This window comes from Ambystoma mexicanum, chromosome 10 (assembly GCF_040938575.1).
Source record: "Ambystoma mexicanum isolate Mex_15411 chromosome 10, UKY_AmexF1_1, whole genome shotgun sequence".
Taxonomy (NCBI): Eukaryota; Metazoa; Chordata; class Amphibia; order Caudata; family Ambystomatidae; genus Ambystoma; species Ambystoma mexicanum.
In genome coordinates, this window is record NC_090932.1 from 18,452,538 (window position 1) to 18,476,664 (window position 24,127).

Below are 24,127 nucleotides of genomic sequence, written 5' to 3' on the forward strand. Positions count from 1 at the left end.
GTGGCAGCGTTCCCGAGCAAAACCTTGTCAGTGTTAGTGTGGACGGCACATTTAACGACCACTACTACAGAAGGCTGGGATAGTGCAAAAACAGTTTGTCTAGCAGCGAGATCTCTTAAAGCCCCTCCTCTTCCTCTGCAACAGATGGCCATGCACAGTGGTAGTGACATATGCCGAGTCCTAGTAAATGGTCACGTGGCACCCCTCTGATGCTTGTAGTGCTGCGCTAGCAGTCAGTGACATCAAAAGCCTACTGTGTGTGGCTTAGCATGACCTCAAGACTCCCCCTGTGCTAGTCTTTAAGCCTGCCAGGTGCACTGTATAATGATAGAGAAGCATTATTTGCAAATTTAGCTAATTGTTTCTTCGGCCTTCGTTCCCTGGAGACGATGTGCCCAGTAGATCTCATGTGATGGAAGATGGACGGATTGGGCTGAGACCAATGGCCTGGCATCCCCTATGGAGAAGGCTGACCTTCTAAAAGACGGTTAAAAGAAGGTCCAGCGTCATCACTGACATTACATATAGCAAAAACCTATGCGGCTGGTTGGTGCGACCCCCCTTTATCTGCCCTACGCTCCCTAGATGTGCTCATTTAATGTATATGTCTCATGCCGTATCGACTGGGGAAGACCCTCTCTCCTTCCCAACACATGCCATACTGATGGGTTGGTTGGTAAACTCCCATTTGGATTATGCCAACGCACTATATATTGGTTTAATTAACTATCTCATACACCACCTTTAAATTGTACGTAATGTAGCTATTGTCTTATTTTCTACCTACCTAGATACTCCTCGACTTCTGGTATCAGACGTTCCATGCACTCGCCAAACATCTGCCAATCACTTTTAAGAGTCTTTGTTTACTTACAATTATGTCCATGGATTGGCACCACAAAAGTGTAAACTTAATGCCCTTCACGTTCTCTTTGATAAGCACAGTTTCATTTAATCCACACATGTTAGGGAGAATTCTCTCTTTAGGCTGAATTTCCTAACTTAGTGAGTCCCCCAGCAGCTTTGCTGGATTTCTGGAGTTTGTTTTTTTCTCCTGCCAAGAGTGAGACTCTTTTTCTCCCACTCTTGGACATGATTTATGGTGTTCCTTTGACTGTTAATGTGTTTTATGGGCTATGTGGTCCTTTACTCCATAGGGTCTCATGTGTTTTTACTATGTGTGTTACACAGCACCCTCCGTGCAGCAACACCGGGGTGTCATAGTGACACCCCACCATACACTCCATACCCTGCGACTGACTACTGTCTCCCAGGGCATGTAAAGTTACCATTGGCTTTACTAGTCCCAAATTATGAACAGAAACCAGTACAAACCATCATATTGTGGACGTACTGGTCGGGGCAATTCGATTGCCCCGGGGTCTGTTAGTCGAGTGGCCACGTCTCCGTCCCCCCTGATCGAGTTTTGGCTGGTGGCAGTGGATACTACTTTTTATATTCGACCGCGAATATATCCCTATGGGATTTTCCCATTGTTCGAGGCTACCAACGTTAATTATTTAATTCTGATAGCCTCGAACATACTGCCGGTTTATTTATTTAATATTAATTCGCCGGTTGGTATTTTTTGCCAGGACTCAATTCTAAAATGGTGTTTGTGTTCTCTTCTGTGACTCCAACCCAAGTCGAGCCCTTTGTTCCACTTTTTGGCGGGCTTCTCCACAGAAGCCTCCAAAAGTGGTGCCACTCTGTCTGGGTACCACAGGGGGTGTGGGAGGGGGTTTAGGCACCCTGGACTGAGTTACCTTGGTAACTCAAGTCGCACTCTTGTGTGATTGGCCCAAGTGGTGAGCCGGCCGGCTCACCACTTAGCATGTTTGATTGACAGCTAGGCTGAGTGAATGCGGGTGTGCTGCATAAAAGCAGGGCTTTGGGGACTGGAACTTCAGAAGTCGCCACAGTACCTGAGAATCCGACGAGGGAGAAGCTGAGCTGACCTACCACGACGACACCACCGGTGGAGCCCTGCGGAACCGACTCACCACTTCCCGACGACAGAGAAGATTTCCCGGCTGGAGAGGCTTCTTCCCCTGACTGGTGGGCACAACCAGTTTACCTTCTTCTCTTCGCATCCCAGGCCGTCTTGTGGTCGAATTGCCCGTGCCAAGCACCCCGGCAACCGGATAGCCACTTAGCACTGGACCGCGAATAAAAGGACTGCTCCTTTTACCTGAGAACTCCGCGGCTGGTTTCTTCCCTGGCAGTGCAACGGACTCCTGTCTTCCTCCCCTACGAGATCCTCTCTTCCCCCGGACGAAGCACCGACTTGCATCCGCTGCCAGGAACAACTGCCCACGCTGGAGTATTCTCACCACTTTAAGGTACCGTGTCCGCCAGGCCTCCCTTTCTAAAGATTGCTACAAGGTAATAATAACCCCTTAACCTTCTGGACTGGGCTGGCCACCTTGACCTTCTAACTGGTCCCTTTCTTTTGGTCCAACTCTTTTTGAACCTTTGCAAGACTCTTGTGCACTTCAACCGTGTGACCTTGGACACATTTCGTTCTGATCCTCTTAAAGTGGATCCGGCCTTCTGAACTCTAACTTCACGGTTTTACTTGCCTTCCTCTCTTGTTTTGTTCTTATGAAAGTGTTGGGATCTGTTTCATATTATACTCAGCTTTTCGCTCCCTTTTTAAACAAATTATTAGAGTGCCATATGCGTTAAGCGCTCACCGCTGTCTGAAAATAAGTGGGGCTTTACTTAAGACTTGTCTAATATTCTTCTAAGGGAGTGTATATCTTTTAGTGACCGTGTTTTTGAATTGCTTACTATTAGTGCCTGTGTGTTTTTCTAGATGTGGTTTTAAATAAATAATTATATCTCTTTTACACCACGCTCTGGTCAGTGTTTACTTGTTCTACTATGTTCTTTTGATTTATTGTGAATACTCTGTATACTGCCTAACTCTTCTTGAGGGAAGTCTGACTGCTCAGCCACAGCTACCAAGTGAATCTGTGTGGTACAGACTGCTACCAAGTGGGTTTACTGCCAAACACCTGTTGTCTTAAATCTTTTGCAGTGGTCCCAGAGGGAACTGCACAGGTTTCTGCCTAACAACAAAGCCCAGTGTACCACTAGAGGGGATCAGCGATTCTCTACAATATTCTCTCAGCCCTTCTCCATTCTTCTAACTCTTTTATATTTTTCCATAGGAACTTGAAAACCTTACTTTTTATCTAAGTTTCCTAATAGGCTCTGCCTTGATGTGTAATTGAAAAAAAAATTACCTCTGTGCCTAGACGCAGTGTATTCTGCTTGGTACACTGCTGCAGTGTTTTGCACGCTACAAATTCTAAAACATCAAAATCAAATCACCTATGCTCATGCTGGCAAGCACCTTGCAGAAGATCTAGCTTGGGAATATGTTTGTAAGGCCTGTTCCAATGTCAGAGTTGTTGCCATCTACCGTCATTGTGCAAGCACCATGCAGCGGCTACTGGCTAGGAAATACGTTTATACAGCTCATCATTTAGTTACTATGTCAGAGTTGTTGCCATTAACTTCTTCCAGCAATTTAAGCTTCATCGACGTCTGACTTCTACTGATTGCTAGGAATATTTTGGAATATATAATGTGCTTGTATTCAGAACTGCCTGTAGCATCTATACCTTTCTATCCAATGTCTTTAAACTGTGCTGATGATGCAGAATTGGACCCCCAATTATTTTCAAACTTTTCTTGAGTGGAGATCTCCCCCGAACATTCCCCTTTTCCACTCAGCGAGTGGGTCATCTTCCTCACTTACAGTCTAAGTGCGTATTTATGTACCACTTGTTTGAAGGTGTACCAGCCAACACTGTCTAAGGCTGGATAGATCCACTGGTCTCAACTTGGAAGAGTATTACAGCACTATGAGCAGGGTTATGCCAACTCAACCTTCTGCTTTCTTCTTAGGCTCCAGTTGATGGGATTGTCATTTTACAGCAGTTTCCATTCTCATCAAGCCTTCAGAGGATGTCTGTGGTCACGCAGGTGGTTGGAGGAGATGAGCTCTTGGCCTTCATGAAGGGAGCTCCGGAGAAGGTGATCAGCTTCTGCAGACCGGAGACAGGTAATTCCCCAGTTCCCACAACATTCTTTTCAAGTTGTCTAAGGAATTTTCACTCAATCACATCTGTGAATGCTGGTAGATCTCCCGAGTCCAGTGTCGGCTGAAATACATTGCTTTTATGATATAACATTTCTGAAGTATCACATTGGCCACTGTCGTGGAGGTGTCTGTTTCTATAGATGCTTTCATAGTACAATCTAGCGAGGACAAAATTATTCATCAACCTCTAATAAATGTAATGATACAAACAACTTGTTTTATGTCCTTGATATCTTGCAGTTTCACAAAGGACGTTTCCCCTCTTTATATGTTTGTGCCATACGGAAATGGGGTATTCAGGTACACCCGCTGACAAACTGGCCTGCTGCCTTCTTCATAGGCAATATAGACTCAGCAACCGCGCCAAGATAAGAGTCTGCTTTCAAGCCTGCATCTGTGCGGCATCTAATAACACGGCCAAACTCTTCAGTGTCTGCAAGGAACTGGCCAACCCTACCACAGCCACAACATCTACTACACATATCCAGGCTCTTTGCTCGGCCCTGGCCGCACACTTTACCACCAAAACACAGGACATCCTGTCCTCTCTCTCTTCTGCTACCCTTCTGCACCAACATCTCTTGGGCCCTCCTCGGCTGCCCCCACACCTCCTCCCTTTTCTCTCCTTCCTCTCCCCTGTCACTCCTGATGAGGTCTCTAGACAAGTCCGGTCTATGAAAGCCTCCTCCAAACAGGTGGACCCCTGTCCCTCCAAAACCATCAAGGACAATATTGACACTCTCGCTCCAGCCTTGGCTGACCTCTGCAACCTCCCTTTCGCCACTGGAGTTTTCCCCTCTCCTCTCAGCCACTAAGTCCACTGCCGACCTGTCCATTCCGGCAAACTATCACCTGATCTCCATCCCCCCTTTCCTGGGAAAACACCTGGAGAAGCTGGCTATCACTCAACTTACCCTCCATATTGAATCTGTTGGCTCTCTCCATGGCCATCATTCTGGGTTTAGAGCATCCAGAGGCACGGAAACTGCTCTTCTGAACACCTGTGAAGATGTGCTCTCAAATCTGGAGTCCAACTCTGTCTCTCTTCATTCTTCTTGGCATCTCTTTTGTGTTCGATATGGTAAGCCACAAAATCCTGATCACCCATCTCTGTGATAACCTGGGTATCACAGATCTGGCACTGGCATGGCTTGCCGCCTTTGTCTCTTATCGGCCCTCCCAGGTTGAACTCTGGCCCTTTATCTTCTCTTCCACTCTCTCTACTTGTGGGGTCCCCCAGAGATCTAACCTTTCCCCTTGGTTCTTCAATATCTACATTGCCCCCTTGGCCCACAGGATCTCTACCTTTACATTTAACTTTCAGTGTTATGCGGATGACACGCAGCTCTCTTTCTGGCTACTCTCTGCTGCCTCCTCCTCCTCGCTCATCCCTGACTGGCTGTGCCCCCTCGCCTGGCAATGAGGCAAAACATCTCAGGGTAGTCTTCGATTCCACTCTCTCCTTCTCTTCTCACATCTCCAAAAATTCCAACTGCACCCTCTCAGAGGTATTCTACCTTTTCTCACTTTCCCCCAGAGGGTCATCACCTCGAGAGCCCTGGTTCTCTCTAGGCTGGACTATTGCAACAGCCTCTTTCTCAATCTTCCTACTTCTACTCTCCGCCTTCTACAACTCATCCAGAACAGAACCGCAAGCCTTATCCTTGGCCTTGAGCCTTGGGACCGCATCTCTCCGACAATTAAATCTCTCCACTGGCTCCCTGTGGCTGCAAGGATCAAGTTCAAGACTCTCTGCATAATTAACAAGGCTTTCTGGGGCCACGCCCACACTATCTACAATGCTCTCTTCCTAAATACTCTCTCGCTGCTCCTCCAACTCCCTAAAGGTGAGCCGCTTTCACAGAGATTTGGTGGTAGACCTTTATCCTCTGCAGGTGCTTCCCTCTAGAACAGCCTCCCTGCCTCTCCCCGTCTTGAGCCAGAGCACCTTATGTTCCAGAAACTCCTCAAGACCTTCATTTTCTCTTCCTCCTCTGTCCCTCTTACCTGCTAACCTCCTTTCTTTTCTCTCCATCCTCCTTCTCCTCCTTAAATATGTTCAGTTTTTGCTGACTGGTTGCCTGGTTCACCTCCAGAGCCTACAGGTCCCAGGCTCCCCCGCCAGTCTTTTCCACTTGCCTCCTGGCTGCTGCACTTTGTTCAACATTACTGCACTTCCGGCTTACGCTCCTTGAGCGGGGCAACCTCTGTGCACCTAACCCAGGGCCCTGCTGGACCAGACTCTTTCACGCCCCCTCACCCACGCCTCTCTGCACCCCAGTCTGGATGTATGCATGACCTAAATGTACTAGGACCATTTAGTTTGTCTGCCCCCTTACCCTCTACCGTTTGTCCGTCCCCCCTCCCGAGCTTGGTCTCTACTGTTCCACTTCATGCACTTCCACTAATAGAAATGTCGTAAGACCTAGTATGCTAGTTTCTCTGTGTTGATCATTCGGAATCTTCCAGGCCTAAGAATGATTACTGTATACTCTTGTTTCCTGGGAATACTTAGTGAGCAAAATACGATATGTCCTCTTTTTTGTTAGGGGCTTGTTGGGAGAGGACTGTGAAACGTATTCATAGGAGGGGTTCCACAACGAGCTATGGATGGGTTTAGGTAGACATCTTTTTCAGCATATATAAAAAGATGGAGGGGTCGGGATTACAAAAATATATCGGATTTTATTACATAACATCTCATAAAAGTTTTGACACATTGGTCACATTTGCAAATCATAACAACATAAAACACAGTTTGATAAAACCACCTCTTCCCCACTAAAATCATGTGAACATCTCACAGTCAAGCTTCAAACATCACCCAAAAGTACTATTTCTATTCACCTAATATATAGACCACCAGGTCATCCTGGGTCTTTTGAAGAAGACATCACCTTGCTAATAGCTGAGAATTCTAAACCCTCGGCACAAGCTATCATCCTCTGAGATTTCAACCTCGGCTACAATGACCCCAATGACCCCCCAGTCTCCTCCTTGGCCAATGCACTAGCTGAGCATGGCTTTACACAACCTATCTCTAAACCTACCCATCTGAAAGGTAGAATCATCGACTGGGTAGCTGCCCTCAACTGTAATATTACATGTAAGGATGCCCTACCTCTCGCATGGACTGATCACTATCTCCTTGCGCTAGATATCAATATCAAAAACCCAGAGCCAATAAAATCCCCTAATGCATCAGCCTGTCCCACTAGGAATAAGCGTAACATTACTGCACTTCCCATACTTAACGCACTACCTGCCACAGCTGACCTGAAATTATCGGTCAACACCTATAATGAGTCCATGTCCAAAGCAAATCGACACTATCACCACATTGAAAATGCGCAAAGGAAAACCCAGAGCACACTTGAACTCTTGGTACACCCCTGAGCTCAAATCATTGAGGTTAAAAAAAAAAAGAAAATTAGAAACACTGTGGAAAACGGCACCCTCTACGGAAAACTGAACCAATCTCACCAATATCACAACCTTATACAAAAATTAGATAATACGTACCAAAAAAGAAACTTACAATTCTAGGATAAACCAAGCAGGGTCCAGCACTAGAGAGCCTTGCGAAGAAAGTGAACTACAGACCTCCCATTTTGCACTATCTGTGGTCTTGATCAATCACCAACAACCATCTCGGATGCACGCAGTAAGAGCGTACATAGACAGTGGAGCCGTTGGGAATTACATCGACCGGGATCTTGCGGCAAAGATGGGGCTTCCGTTACGCCCTAAATCAACCACCGACACTGTTACCAATGTCGATGGCACGGAAATAGCTTCTGGTCCAGTATCCCAATGCACTGCAGCTTTAACCCTTCTGTGCCAGGATGGACACCAAGAATCTATCGTTTTCAACCACATTAACGCACCACAGTTCCGGTTGATTTTGGGAATGCCATGGTTGGTAGCTCACAATCCTCGAATCGATTGGCAAGCAAAAGAATTGGCCTTTCCCGAGACTTGCGCCCACACATGTTATCACCAAGAGAAACAACCAATAGACATCAGAACCTCCACGCTTGCGACTGTGGCAATCGGCACCCTACCAAGTGAATACCAGGACTTTCAAGATGTCTTTCAGAAAGAACAGGCTAATACCCTGCCACCGCATAGACCATACGATTGCCAAATCGACCTGATACCCGGCGCACAAATCCCTTGTGGGCGAATTTACGCACTCACGGAACCAGAAAACCAGCACCTGAAAGCCTATCTTGACCAATACCTGGCCAACGGGTTCATCCGTCCCTCGAAGTCTCCAGCAGCCAGCCCTCTATTCTTCGTACCGAAAAAGGAGGGGGACTTGAGAACGTGCATCGACCATCGTGCGCTGAACCAGATTACCGTTAAAAAATCGCTACCCCCTGCCACTGATCCCTGAATTGCTTGATCAAGTCAAAGATGCCCAAATCTACACAAAACTAGACCTGAGGAGGGCACATCACCTTGTTCGCGTAAAACAGGGGGACGAATGGAAAACCGCTTTTCGCACCAAATACAGCTTGTACGAATATCAAGTAATGCCCGTTGGCCTTCGCAACGCGCCTGCTGCATTTCAATACTTCATGAACGATGTCCTACGGGAATTGATTGTCTGTGTTTTAGTGTACATCGACGATATCCTAGTATATTCCGCATCAAAGCAGGACTACGTTAAACACGTCCGATCCGTATTGGAGAAACTGTCAACACCAGCTCTACGCCAAGCTCAAAAAGTGCTCATTCCACGTCTCCGAGTTGGAATTCCTGGGCTTTATTCTCAGCCCGAATGGAATCTGAATGGATGTACACAAGGTAGATGCTATCCTGAACTGGCCATCCCCAAATTCATTCAAGGGGGTTCAAAGTATGCTGGGTTTTGCAAACTTCTACCGCCGGATCATCCCAGGATTTTCGCAAATCGTGCATCCCATCACGTCATTACTAAGGAAAAGCAACAAAAAGTTCCAGTGGACAACAGAAGCCGAGGAGACTTTCCAGGAACTCAAATCAAGATTCACATCTGCCCCAATCTTACGCTACCCTCACCCTGATCTCTCATACCTGGTGAAAAACGGACGCCTCAAGCATGGCTATGGGAGCCGTCCTCTCACAAAAGGACCCCGAAACGGGCCAGTTACACCCTGTTGCCTTCTGGTTGCATAAATTCACACCCCCTGAACTCAATTACGCTATCACAGACAAAGAACTCCTGGCCATTGAGTCGGCCTTTAAGGCATGGCGGCACTATCTCTTGGGTGCCAGACACACAATCACTGTAATAACTGACCACCGGAACCTCCAGTATCTAAAAACGGCAAAGGCCCAATCCTCACGACAACTACGTTGAGCTCTTTTTTTTGCTGAATAGGACTACGTGATTACATTTCGACCAGGGGTGAAAAACGGGAAGGCCGTATGGGGGTGGAAGAGCAAGGGTATCAGACCCCTGACCCAATAGCAATCATCCCGAGTGACAAGCTCCTAGGAATCACAGCAACCATAACTCAGAAAGAATTACATGAAGAAATCCAAAACCTGATGAGTCCGGAGCAATTACAAGCGTGGAGTGCACAAGGAGAACATTACATGATAAAAGATCAGTTGCCCTACTTCAGGAATCGTTTAATCTTACCAAACCAAGAACTACGAGAACAAGTCATGTCCGGTTATCATGATTCCCTGATCGAGGGCCACCCCGGAATAGCTAAAACCCTAGCCAAGGTAAAACAAAATTATTGGTGGCCCACGTGGCTTAAAGACATTATCGAATTCATCCTAGCTTGTGGAGTGTGTGCTCAAAACAAGTCATCAAAGCAGAAACCGGCTGGGCTATTACAACCATTGGAAATCCCACCAGCACCCTGGCACACGATGTCCCTCGATTTTATTACTGGCTTACCATCCAGTCAAGGGTTTAACACTATTCTTGTGGTCGTGGACCTATTTTCAAAAATGGCACATTTCATTCCTCTTAAGGGGCTCCCAAATGCTTCCACTCTGGCAAAGGTATTTCTTGAATGCATTGTTACGGCTCCATGGGTTTCCTTCAGTTTTGGTCTCAGACCGAGGTACTCAATTCGTAGCTAACTTCTGGACAAAATGCTGCTCTATGGCCCAGATCGACATCCGGCTATCTACCAGTCACCATCCCCAAACTGATGGTCAACCTAAGAGGACAAATCAGACGCTTTAGCAGTATCTGCGTTGCATGTTACATCAAGCTGAAGGAAGCTGGTTCGACCTATTATGGATAGCTGAATATGCTTATAATAATTCCCTACACAAGAGCTGGGCAGACACCCTTTGATACCATGTATGGCAGGCACCCACGTGCTTCTGAGTTGGACGTTCCTACAAACCTGGAAATGTCAGCAGTCAAAACCTTGCACATGACCATTTCTCAAACCTTTAAAAGGGCAGCTGAACAACTTCTTCAAGCTAAGAATCGCCAAAAGAAGTTTGTTGATCAACACCGAGCAAAGGCCCCCAACTACCAAGTGGGAGACAAAGTCTGGCTGGCGTCTAAACACGTGTCCATTAAAGGAGCCCCAACTTTCCGTCCAAGATGCCTGGGTCCATTCACCGTCACCTCCGTGATAAATCCTGTGGCGGTCAGACTAGCTTTGCCGTCAAACATGCAGATTCATCCTGTGTTCCACGTGTCTCTCCTTAAACCTGTTCAACCTGGGACCCGGGTAGCAACGCCACCGCAGCCAGTAGTAGTCGCTGCGGAACCAGAATTCGAAGTCAAGGACATCCTAGATTCAAAGTACGTCAGATCCAAATTATACTGGAAGGGGTATGGTCCACAAGACAGGACATGGGAGCCTTGTGAGTACATCCATGCACCTCGCTTGCTTAGACGATTTCATCAAAACCATCTAACCAAACCAGCACCAGACAGAAGAGCCACCTTGAGAGGGGCCTTGGGAGAGGGGGGGGGAGTGCTGTCATGATTCCTGCCCCTCATGTCCCCAGCCCTCCAAGATGTCAGGCTGGTGCCAGGCCACAATCACCTACATGGCCCTCAAGGGCCTCTCTATCCCTCCACTTGGAGTCAGACTTGGCGCTTGTGGCACCAGACTCACCCACTCCCATACGATAACATTGGGTATTGGACTTGTAGTGCATTGATGGGGACAAGATGGATGCCCCCACATATTTCGGTTCCCAGAACTGCATGTGCGGTCTAGTCTTTTGGGTGTGGTTCAGCCCAGAGACACCTGGGATACCCAGAGACTATTTAAGTCAGACCCAGGCTGAGAAACATGCTTTGCGTTTTCTGCCCCTGCTGAGTGACACTCACCCTGTTCGGATCGGTCTCCAGCAGGCCTGCATCTTTCGTCTGCGCTCAGCTCCTGCAAGAACACCGTTAGGAACAGCCTTACCTTGCGGCGCTTCTACCCATCATTCATCGCTCCTTCTGTTCTGCGGGCATCTTCGGCGGTGTCATTCCCATCACGGCACGCCGCTTCCTAAGGAAAAGGGAAAAGAACAGAAAAAAGGCATTAGTAAGCATTCCGCAAATCTTCGCTTATTTTTAAATACTGTACGAGCTTCAAACACTTACCTGAATCCCAGCCGCTCTGGGGGAACTCTGTCTCTGGAACTTCTCATCCATCTGCAAGAGGGAAAAGACACTCCAGGTTAGCGTGGAAACATCTCGAGGCGCTGCATACCGCGCTTACCCACTGCATTTGTTCTTCATAACCGGCATCCACGCTGAAAACGTCGCGGCACCTAAAATACACAGAAAAAGAACTCAGTTCAATGCAAATACGAAAGGAGTGCATCGCGCATCTCGCTCTCACTCACCTTCAGCGCTACTCATCTCAGCAGCACACCGCCATCCCCGGACGCCGGCCATCATCTAAGGAAGGAAAGGAATTAAGTTAGAGAACTGTTCAAAAGACTCATTATACTTACCTGTTGGACTCTCGCCAGTGAAGTAACTAGGCAGCAACGAGACCACATCAATCAACGCGCCCCTGCGCTGAAAGCTGGACGGAGAGCACACTATCCAAGAAAACAAGGTGAGCTGTGGATCAAAGGGAAGGGTTGGACCCCGGGGAAGAAGGGGTTCAAGCACACAGAGACAATAGGGAGTTAAACTCTACCAATCCTGTGTTTCAGGCCCAGTGTCCAGTCGAATAGGCTCCAGGGAAGGGTTTGAGGTCGTAAGAGGTCAGAACAGGCTGAGTAACATCCTCGTGGATACCAGGTGAGCGTTACACCGGGCCTTGGATTTTTTCGAGGTTGCTCTGCCACATGGCATCCTGCATTTTTCTGGTGCCAGAGGCCCGCACGAGAATGAGATCCCTTCAATGGGCCCTCAGAACTCAATGGTCCCAGTTCTCAGGAAAGATGTCGGACCTACTTTAGGGTCGCACAGGATCTTCTATGGTGGGCCTGCAAGGTCGGTTTCCACAAAACTAGAACCTGAATTGGGAATTAGGACCTCAAATCTTCCCTTTCGTTGTATCACACTCGAATCCGAGTCACATTTATTCTATTATTACTTCAACTTTTGAATTAATCCATGGTAATGAGTTCCTGAGTTTTGCCTCAGGGTTCCACAAATTTTGATTTATTTTCTGTGTTGCTTTCCAAATAAACATTCATTTTTTTATTTGTGATTTTTGGATTTTACAACTAGTTAAAAAAGTAGAGTCTCGGACCTAGACCGATAATAGTCGAAAAATGACTAGTCGTCAAAGGTAACTCCTATTTTGTTTGAGGGATTCAGAGGTCTATTTATTTCATGTATGAACTCCGTTCCTCAGTAGATTAAAAAGATGATCCCTTCTTGATACTGGGATCGAAATGCAATCCGATGTAGGGATCTCCCTGATCCGTATTTATCTACTCAGGTCGCAGTAGAAGCCGACCGGTTTCAGTGGTATGGAGATGAATGTCACCACTTTCTTCAGGGCTCTGCAAGGTCACCATTCTGAAGGGAGAACACTTTCACAAACATGGCCGGAGATACCAGTAGTGACGGACATCTCACTCGCGGGGTGGGGCGCCCACACCAACAATCTGACAGTCAGCAGTCGCTGATCTCCATCAGAGTCAAAACTACATATCAATCTTTTGGAGCTGAGGGCAATCAGACCCTCACGAGAGCAGGGTCGGGTTCTCCATCCATAGGTCAAAACACTGAGCCTTCAAAGGTTTGTATGATGTAATGGAGATTTTTCTTTCGGCCAAAAGGCCAGCAACACAGTCTTTGTACCGTGGCTGCTGGAACACATTCTTCAACTGGTGCTGCGACAGGAATGTAGACCATTTTCTGTGTAAAACTCCTGAGGTGTTATCCTTTCTACTATTCTTAGCCAAGATGGGGCTCCAGGTTGGAACTATTAAGGGCTATTTAGCAGCGCTGTCCATCTTTAAGCGCTCGTCTGAAGAATGTTTCTATTTCAAGATTCCACTGGTGACACTATTTCTAAAGAGACTCACCAATGTGTATCCCCCATTTCCTTTACAGGTTCCAATTTGGGACCTTTAATCTGGTAATAAAATGTCTAATGAGTGCAACATTGGCACATTTACACTCATGTCCATTAAGGTTGTTCACTTTTAAATCCATTCTCTTGGTAGCTCTAACTTCAGCCCGTAGAGAGAGTGAATTGCAGGCATTTTCAGCCAAGCCACCCTTTACTATCTTCCATAAGTATTGGGTTGTTCAGAGGGTAAGCCTTCTTTCTTTCTCATTTCTGATTTTCATGTAGGGCAGAAAATTGTTTTACCTTCTTTCTATCCCCCACCTCATCCTATTATAAGGAGGAGGAGAGATTGCACAACTTTAAACACATGTGTATGAGCTCGATACAAATAAAATATCATATATATCTTGGATCATCGCAGAGCTCTGAGCTTTTATATATCTAGGCTATCAAAACTTGGCATTGATGATCAGCTTTTCATTGGCTATAAAGGCCACAAACTGGGTCAGGCTGTTAAACAGACCTCAAAACTTGGCATTGATGATCAGCTTTTCATTGGCTATAAAGGCCACAAACTGGGTCAGGCTGTTAAACAGACCTTATCCAGGTGGGTCATTCTGGCAATTTCGGAATGCTACAAACTGGCAGGCAAGGATCCTCCAAACCTGCAAAGGGCTATACTGATAAAAAGTATTTGTGAGGCAGCAAAGTGGTATACTATTCACACGTTCACAAAACATTACTGCCTGGAGTTTTTCCTCGGTCAGGATGGGAGCTTTGGAAAAGCAGTCCTGCATTTGGTTCATGAAAACCTTTTAAAAAACTAAATTCTTACTCCCTCCACCAAATCTAATGCTGCTTTGGTAGTCTATCAAAGATGAGGAATACGTGGGAGGACACAATCCATTCGAAGAACAAGTTACTTACCCCGGGTAATGTTCTTTCAACTGGATGTTCCTCCCACGTAGTCCTCATCGCCATCACAACCTACCTCACAGTAGAATTTCCCATGCTATCACAGCTTTCGCTCCTTTATAGTTGAGTACGGTAATTCCCGTGGTTATGCAGGTATTTCTACTGTAACAAAAGCAGAACTGAAGCCAATGGGCACAGTGCGTGCTTTATTATTTTATTATGCTTAGTTTAACCAGTTTTTACAAGTGTTGCTTCATCGAACACAGTTTGAAATGAGGTGCCATGAACTTGCTTGCAGTTAGATTGATTGACTCATTGTCCGAGTAATGGCCTAGCATTTATTGTCCAGGTTCAAACTCTCCAGAAAGTTTGCTACTGCGATTACTGACTTGGTGGTTGTGCCATTCATCAACAAACTCCACTAGTAGTCCTCATTTTGCAGCCTGAATTCAGTGAATACGTGTCCCATGAATTTTCTTCTCTCTTCGACCAGACCCTGGCACTGGGTGAGCAGATGTCTTAAGTTTTCTGTTGTTTTGTCTCTGTCACAGAACCTACATTGCTCTTCAGTCGAGGTTCCCCTTATTTTCTGGATTTCGTTAGTTTTCAACAGATTTAGCCGAGCTCGTAAGTAGGTTGAACAAAGTCTCTTGTTCGGAAATTTGATTAGGTATGTCATGGGTTGATTGATCTTCTGTACATTCATGTTTGGTAAGTTTGTTTTTCTCAGCCTTATCCAACGTCTGGCACCAGTCCCATTATTTTAATTTTTTGGCCGTCTTTGTTGGATTATGTTCAAGTTCCCTTTCAGAGCTACCAATTTCTTCCAAGAGGCAGATTTGTTTTTCTTCCATTCACGCAGCATAGTAATGGAACCTTTGTTCATTTCTTTCCACATAGGGTCAAATAGTTTTTGGTTTCACGTTTGCTCTGGCCGACTTATGCAACAATTCTTTCGCCGCTGGAGTCTTCCCATCCCCCCTGAAGCACTCGCTTGTGCACCCTCTTCTTAAGAAACCCTCTGCCGAACCGTCCTGCCCGGCTAACTATCGCCCAGTCTCCATCATTCGTTTCCTGGGCAAACTCCTGGAAAAGCTGGCCATCTCCCAGCTTAATCTTCACACTGAATCTGGTGGTTGTCTTCATGACAATCAGTCTGGCTTCAGAGCTGCCAGAAGCACAGAAACTGCTCTGCTGAACATCCGTGAAGACCTGCTCTCCAACCTTGATCTCTCTTCTGCCTTTGACACAGTAAACCATGCCATCCTGCTCAAACCATCTCCGTGATAACCTAGGAATCACCGGTCAGGCCCTGGTGTGGCTGACTTCTTTCCTCTTTGATCAACCAGCCCAGTTCCATCTTGGGTCCTTCCTCTCCTCTATCTTTATCTCTACCTGTGGTGTCCCCCAGAGGTCTAACCTCTCTCCCTGGCTGTTCAACCAATACCTGGCACTTCTTGTCCACTGTATTGCCGCTCTCTGACCCAACTTTCAGTGCTATGCAGATGACACTCAGCTCATTTTCAGGCTACCTTCAGCCACCTCTTCTCCTTCTCTCACCTCTGACTGTCTGCTATCCAGGAGTGGTGTGCCGCCAATGACCTCTGCCTTAATGCCAGTAAGAATGAGATTCTCCTAATCGACACACCTGCTCCCTCCTTTCCTTTCACTCTCTGGCCATTCTCTCTTGGCTCTCTTCCTGCTCCCATCTGCAAGGCTAAAAACCTTGGTCATCTTCAACACGACACTCTCCTTCTCTCCTCACATCTCTGACATCTCTAAGAAGTCACACTACCAGCTGCACCTCCTCCGAGGTATTCTTCCTTTCCTCTCCTTCCCCCAGAAGCTCACTGTCTCCAGAGCTCTAGTTCTCTCTAGGCTGGACTATTGCAACATCCTCTTTCTAAATCTGCCTGCTTCTACTCTCTGCCCTCTGCAACTCATCGAGAACAGGGCTGCGAGACTTGTCCTTGGCCTCAAGCCCAGGGATCGTATCTCTACAGGCCTGAAATCCCTGCACTGGCTCCAAGTGACTGTGAGGATTAAGTTCAAAACCCTCTGCATTGTCCACAAGGCCTTCTGGGGCCTGGGGCCGCAATACCTCAACTCTCTCTTCCTAAATATCTTCCTTCTCAAGCTCTTCGCTCATCTGCCTCCAACTCCCTCAGGGTCAGTCGCTTTTCCAAGCAACGGGTTGGTGGTAGATCTTTCTTAGACTGGGGCCTCCCTTTGGAACAGCCTCCCTGCCTCCTTGAAACTTGAGGAGAGCCATCTCCAGTTCCAGAAGCACCTCAAAACCTTCCTCTTTGCTTCTTCTTTCTCTCCTCCTCTCCCCTGCTGAACTTCTGGCTGAAACTGCACACAACTGCACAGGTTACCTGGCCACCATCTGATCCTGGGCCCAGGTCCCCTCCCCCACTAGTTGCACACCTGCACTGCCTCCCTGGTAACCCCCCACACTCAGGGACTGTTTTCTGTATCCCTACAGTCCTCTACCAGCAATTGAAACCTGATCTCTGCACCTACTGTTGCACTTGCCACCAGCTGGCTTTACTTTTACTTATTGCTTATTTATTCTATTTATTGTTTTTTAGTTCTATTTTCCATGTACTGCACTGTCTCCTTCCTCTCCCCCCGCACTGTTCCCCTTCACCCTTCCCCTGCACTTGTGCAATCTGAATGACACCTGTCCTTTTAAGGTCTTCCCTCTGTTCCCCCTCCCTTTCCTCATAGCGCCTTGAAACACTTTTGTATAGGTGCGTTATAAATGCCATATCATATCTTATCCTGTATGTAAGTGGTGAAGCTGGTTCTGGAAAAACATTCTTAATAAGAAATCATCAGCAAATTCCTCAAAATCTAACAAACAACCTTTCAGCTATTGTAACAGCCCCCACAGGATTAGCTCCTTACAACATAGGAGGTGTTACTTTACACCGACTACTGCCCCTTCTAGTAGAACACCAAAACAAATTAGAATACCACAAACTATCAGCAGAAGGTGCTATTGAAGTATGCAGAATTCTGAAACAAATGAAAATATTTCTAATAGATGAGATAAGCATGGTTTCCAATCTAATGTTGGCTTAAGTTCACTTCAGATTGCAAGAAGTCCTTAAAACAGACTACATAGGACTCTTTGGAGGAAAACACCTTATTGTTTTTGGAGATCGCCTAGAATTAACACCAGTGAATGGTGAACCTATTTTTAAAACCTTTGGACACAGTGCCGCAACACACTTGACAGCATAGGAAATGTAAATCTCTGGCAACATTTCCATTACAGAGAACTAACTCAAAACATGCGTCAGTCTGCAGACCTCACTTACGCTAACATTTTAAAAAGCATTTGAACTGGTCTTTCTAAAGATGCACAATCCATCTTAAATAGTTGACTCATCATTCAGCCATATGGACATAACACATCTGCTCCTGATGCCATGCAAAAATAAGCACAAAAAAATGTAAAATGCCTGTCCTTAATACCAACCCCAGCAAGCTGTAGTCAATTCAATGAGACAATGTTAAAAAAAGAAATGCAACCAATAGTGCATATTAGCTCCACTGACAAACTGGAAGTGCACGGTATGACACTCCCTGTGTGTCAACAAGCAACAGCACAACTAAATAGCTTAGAAATGTGTTCCTCCAACACAGCTGGTTTGGAGAAAATGTTAATGTTGTGTTTAAATTGCTGAGTAATTCTAAAACATAACCTTGATGTGGAGCAAGGTTTAGTCAATGGAGCAATTGGTACAGTTGTTGGCTTCCAGACGTAACCACATTACAACAGCATTCAGTTTGTCAGCATCCACCTTGACAAACTTTCAGAACTTAAAAGGGTAGGACGCTCAACAGTACGATTCCATCTTTTCAAAGGCATGCATGTACGCAGAGAACAATTCTGTGTCTTGCATATGCTGTCACTATTCACAAATCGCAATGTCTAATCCTAGATCAGCGATTGATTGATATTGGCAGCACAGTCTTTAAAGACGGTATGAGTTATGTAGCACTTTCATGTCTATGTACACTCGAAGGACAATGGGCCTCATTACGACCAAGGCGGTAAGGGGTTTATGGCAGCGTAAACAGCGCCGACCCTTACCGCCTGAGTACGAGGTCCCTTAGCGCCATGGAGCTTTTAACACCTGCTTTTAGCAGGTGTTAAAATCCATGGCGCTAAGGGACCATGGAGTTAATTACGCCACCGTAATTTACGGTGGCGTAATTAACGCCTTCCCCACTCCCATTATGCCCTATGGGGCAAAAATGGGAATGGGGAAGGGTAAATGGGGATTGGGGACTTACCGCCCCGCCGACCTCGGAATGGGGCGGTAAGTCCGCCTACCACGTTTACGCCATGGTGGTAAAGTCACGGCCCAGGCGGTAACTTACCGCCTGGGTCGTAATGAGGCCCTATGTCTAGTCACTTTTGATGCAAACAGACTATGTGCACTCTACACACCCCATTTAGAAATGTACCCTGTGCCTCAAAAAGTTACAGTTTTAAAAAGAAAATTGATGCAAACGGAGCTTATAATATATCTCTCAACAGTACCACCAAAGAATCAAAAAACAACTGCTACTCCATCAAGCACTACAACCACAAAACTATCTAGTGCAAACACAACTGCACATCCATCAGCACATATAAAGAGAAATGTTTCTTCTAAAAAAACAGGTGGAGCTCCAGCAAATGACAGAGGCAGAATTCTCTGGTCCATTTAAATTTTCTAACACAACCGGTGTAAATTGCTATGCAAATTTAGCCATTAATCTTCTATTCCTATTGCCATCAAGTGTTCAAAGCGTTTACTTGAACGGTGCAGACCAGTTGTGTTTGCAAATGCTCGTCCTTCATAGAAATGCCACAAATAATCCTGACAACACTTAGTGTGTCAGGAATAAGGTAAGAGTTGGATGTGTAGGAGTGGTAAAATTCACCATAAACAAACAGGAAGATCCACAGGAATTTTTAATATACTTAATGCAAGTACTGGAAACCAAAAACATACCTAAACAAGGCATACATTTATTTTCAAACATTGATTAGCAGAGTTTGCTAATTAAAATGTTCTTGATTAGCAAACTAACCCAATTGATTAGCAATGTTGTACTAATATTTTGAGTGTCATCAGAAGTTATTTGTACCCAAGACATAAAATGAGCAACAATACAGCATTCTTGTGTTCCGTTGAAGTAAGACATTAGTGAAAAGAGTCATGCCTTGCAAATTCATTATATTGCTGCTAGACCTGCAGGTCAAGTAACTAGCAGGCCGATTCATGGAATAATTAGCGCGGCGCAAGTGGGCAAAAACGTGCGAATCGCAGTGGAATAGCGAAAATCGCGCACGAAAAGCAGCGCACATCGATTCATGGAAGGCCGTGCGCGAGAAAACCATCGGATGTGCGATAAAAAAGTGCGCGGCGCACGTTGGCGCACAGGCCATCTAACAGCGTGCGCCAGGCCACAGCGAAAATCGCACATAGCGCGGCGCACGCAACAAAAGTAGGCGGAACACGGGGCGTAACACTCGGAATGGGGAACAACTTGCCAAAACGTGGGTGTCACGGGGGAAGTACAGGGTACAAGTGCGCGGAACGCCCACACGCTCGCCTACAACACGTATTCATGGAATAGAATAGGGCAAAAAAGCGCACGCTCAAACCAGCGCACAGGCACAAACACGACCGCCACAAGAAAGCAGGCGGTAGCGTCTCTGCGCCTGGAAGAAATGTGCGCCAAAAGGTGCGCCAACAAATAGCACCTATATACAGCCATGAAGAATGTCCTATACTGTGGCCCTCCAGGACAAATGACGTGCAAAGGGGTACCCACAAACACGGACACCCGCTGACAAAAAATTACGTGTGCGTGTATACCGGGGTGCGCGGGAATTCTAACACGCGATTTCGGCAGGGTACGTGTATTTCAGGGGTGCGCGGGAAGTTCCACACGCGATTGGCCCAGTGCGAGCAGGGTACGTGTATTCCATGGGTGCGCGGGAAGTTCCACACGCGATTTCAGCAGGGTACGTGTATTTCAGGGGTGCGCGGGAAGTTCCACACGCGATTTCAGCAGGGTATGTGTATTCCAGGGGTGCGCGGGAAGTTCCACACGCGATTTCAGCAGGGTACGTGGATTTCAGGGGTGCGCGGGAAGTTCCACACGCGATTGGCCCAGTGCGAGCAGGGTACGTGTATTTCAGGGGTGCGTGGGAAGTTCCACACGCGATTTCAGCAGGGTACGTGTATTTCAGGGGTGCGCGGGAAGTACCACACGCGATTTGAGCAGGGTACGTGTATTTCAGGGGTGCGCGGGAAGTTCCACACGCGATTTCAGCAGGGTACGTGTATTTCAGGGGTGCGCGGGAAGTTCCACACGCGATTTCAGCAGGGTATGTGTATTTCAGGGGTTCTGGGGAGTACTACACGTGAATTGGCCGTGTGGGTCCTCCCAGGTGTACGCTCGACAACCTCCACGGCCCCTGCAGGCAGCCCACACCACGGGGGACTACCCTGCACCCCTGCTCATGTCCCGCAGGCAGCCCATCCACCATGGGCATGCCCCCCAGCCAACCCACGTCACCTTGCACTACTGATCAACAATGCATGTCTCCACCACCCCCACCCCCCAGCCACCATGGCCAGCCGCCACCAGGCCCCCACTCATGTCCCCTATCACCCCCACCCCCCAGCAGTGCAGGGGCAGCCTCCACCAGGCCCCCACTCATGTCTCCCCCCACCCCCCAGCCACCAGGGGCAGCCTCCACCAGGCCCCCACTCATGTCTCCCACCACCCCCACCCCCCAGCCACCAGGACAGCCTCCACCAGGCCCCCACTCATGTCTCCCACCACCCCCACCCCCCAGCCACCAGGGGCAGCCTCCACCAGGCCCCCACTCATGTCTCCCACCACCCCCACCCCCCAGCCACCAGGGGCACCCTCCACCAGGCCCCCACTCATGTGTCCCACCACCCCCACCCCCCAGCAGTGCAGGGGCAGCACCACCAGGCCCCCACTCATGTCCCCCTGCACCCCCACCCCCCAGCATCCAGGGGCACCCTCCACCAGGCCCCCACTCATGTCTCCCACCACCCCCACCCCCCAGCAGTGCAGGGGCAGCCTCCACCAGGCCCCCACTCATGTCTACCACCACCCCCACCCCCCAGCCACCATGGGCAGCGCCCACCAGGCCCCCACTCATGTCTCCCACCACCCCCACCACCCAGCCACCAGGGGCACCCTCCACCAGGCCCCCACTCATGTCTCCCACCACCCCCACCCCCCAGCAGTGCAGGGGCAGCCTCCACCAGGCCCCCACTCATGTCTCCCACCACCCCCACCCCCCAGCAGTGCAGGGGCACCCTCCACCAGGCCCCCACTCATGTCTCCCACCACCCCCACCCCCCAGCAGTGCAGGGGCAGCCTCCACCAGGCCCCCACTCATGTCTCCCACCACCCCCACCCCCCAGGGGCAGCCTCCACCAGGCCCCCACTCATGTCTCCCACCATCCCCGCCCCCCAGCCACCATGGGCAGCCCCCACCAGGCCCCCACTCATGTCTCCCACCATCCCCACCCCCCACCATCCAGGGGCACCCTCCACCAGGCCCCCACTCATGTCTCCCACCACCCCCACCCCCAGCAGTGCAGGGGCAGCATCCACCAGGCCCCCACTCATGTCTCCCACCACCCCCACCCCCCAGCAGTGCAGGGGCACCCTCCACCAGGCCCCCACTCATGTCTACCACCACCCCCACCCCCCAGCCACCATGGGCAGCCCCCACCAGGCCCCCACTCATGTCTCCCACCACCCCCACCCCCCAGCCACCAGGGGCACCCTCCACCAGGCCCCCACTCATGTCTCCCACCACCCTCACCCCCCAGCAGTGCAGGGGCAGCCTCCACCAGGCCCCCACTCATGTCTACCACCACCCCCACCCCCAGCCACCATGGGCAGCCCCCACCAGGCCCCCACTCATGTCTCCCACCACCCCCACCCCCCAGCCACCAGGGGCACCCGCCACCAGGCCCCCACCCATGTCTCCCACCACCCCCACCCCCCAGCAGTGCAGGGGCAGCCTCCACCAGGCCCCCACTCATGTCTCCCACCACCCCACCCCCCAGCCACCAGGGGCAGCCTCCACCAGGCCCCCACCCATGTCTCCCACCACCCCCACCCACCAGCAGTGCAGGGGCAGCCTCCACCAGGCCCCCACTCATGTCTCCCACCACCCCCACCCCCTAGCCACCAGGGGCACCCTCCACCAGGCCCCCACTCATGTCTCCCACCACCCACACCCCCCAGCAGTGCAGGGGCAGCCTCCACCAGGCCCCCACTCATGTCTCCCACCACCCCCACCCCCCAGCAGTGCAGGGGCAGCCTCCACCAGGCCCCCACTCATGTCTCCCACCACCCCCACCCCCCAGCAGTGCAGGGGCAGCCTCCACCAGGCCCCCACTCATGTCTCCCACCACCCCCACCCCCCAGCAGTGCAGGGGCAGCCTCCACCAGGCCCCCACTCATGTCTCCCACCACCCCCACCCCCCAGCAGTGCAGGGGCAGCCTCCACCAGGCCCCCACTCATGTCTCCCACCACCCCCACCCCCCACCATCCAGGGGCACCCTCCACCAGGCCCCCACTCATGTCTCCCACCACCCCCACCCCCCAGCAGTGCAGGGGCACCCTCCACCAGGCCCCCACTCATGTCTCCCACCACCCCCACCCCCCAGCAGTGCAGGGGCAGCCTCCACCAGGCCCCCACTCATGTCTACCACCACCCCCGCCCCCCAGCCACCATGGGCAGCCCCCACCAGGCCCCCACTCATGTCTCCCACCATCCCCACCCCCCAGCCACCAGGGGCACCCTCCACCAGGCCCCCACTCATGTCTCCCACCACCCCACCCCCCAGCAGTGCAGGGGCACCCTCCACCAGGCCCCCACTCATGTCTCCCACCACCCCCACCCCCCACCATCCAGGGGCACCCTCCACCAGGCCCCCACTCATGTCTCCCACCACCCCCACCCCCCAGCCACCAGGGGCACCCTCCACCAGGCCCCCACTCATGTCTCCCACCACCCCCAGCCACCAGGGGCACCCTCCACCAGGCCCCCACTCATGTCTCCCACCACCCCCACCCCCCAGCCACCAGGGGCACCCTCCACCAGGCCCCCACCCATGTCTCCCACCACCCCCACCCCCCAGCAGTGCAGGGGCAGCCTCCACCAGGCCCCCACCCATGTCTCCCACCACCCCCACCCCCCAGCAGTGCAGGGGCAGCCTCCACCAGGCCCCCACTCATGTCTCCCACCACCCCCACCCCCAGCCACCAGGGGCACCCTCCACCAGGCCCCCACTCATGTCTCCCACCACCCCCACCCCCCAGCCACCAGGGGCACCCTCCACCAGGCCCCCACTCATGTCTCCCACCACCCCCACCACCCAGCCACCAGGGGTACCCACCACCAGGCCCCCACCCATGTCTCCCACCACCCCCACCCCCCAGCAGTGCAGGGGCAGCTTCCACCAGGCCCCCACTCAAGTCTCCCACCACCCCCACCCCCCAGCCACCAGGGGCAGCCTCCACCAGGCCCCCACCCATGTCTCCCACCACCCCCACCCCCATCAGTGCAGGGGC

The 24,127-nt window shown here is 50.0% G+C and overlaps 1 protein-coding gene across 2 annotated transcripts in view; it reads left to right on the forward strand.

The window, feature by feature from the left end:
* The window catches only part of LOC138491106 (probable cation-transporting ATPase 13A4), a 1,999,067-nt gene that overhangs the window by 1,240,804 nt on the left and 734,136 nt on the right, over positions 1-24,127 (forward strand). For both annotated transcript variants that reach the window (XM_069617426.1, XM_069617427.1), the window contains exon 16: positions 3,919-4,075. In XM_069617426.1, the coding sequence (XP_069473527.1) occupies positions 3,919-4,075 (157 nt within the window). The remainder of the gene's footprint in view (positions 1-3,918; positions 4,076-24,127) is intronic.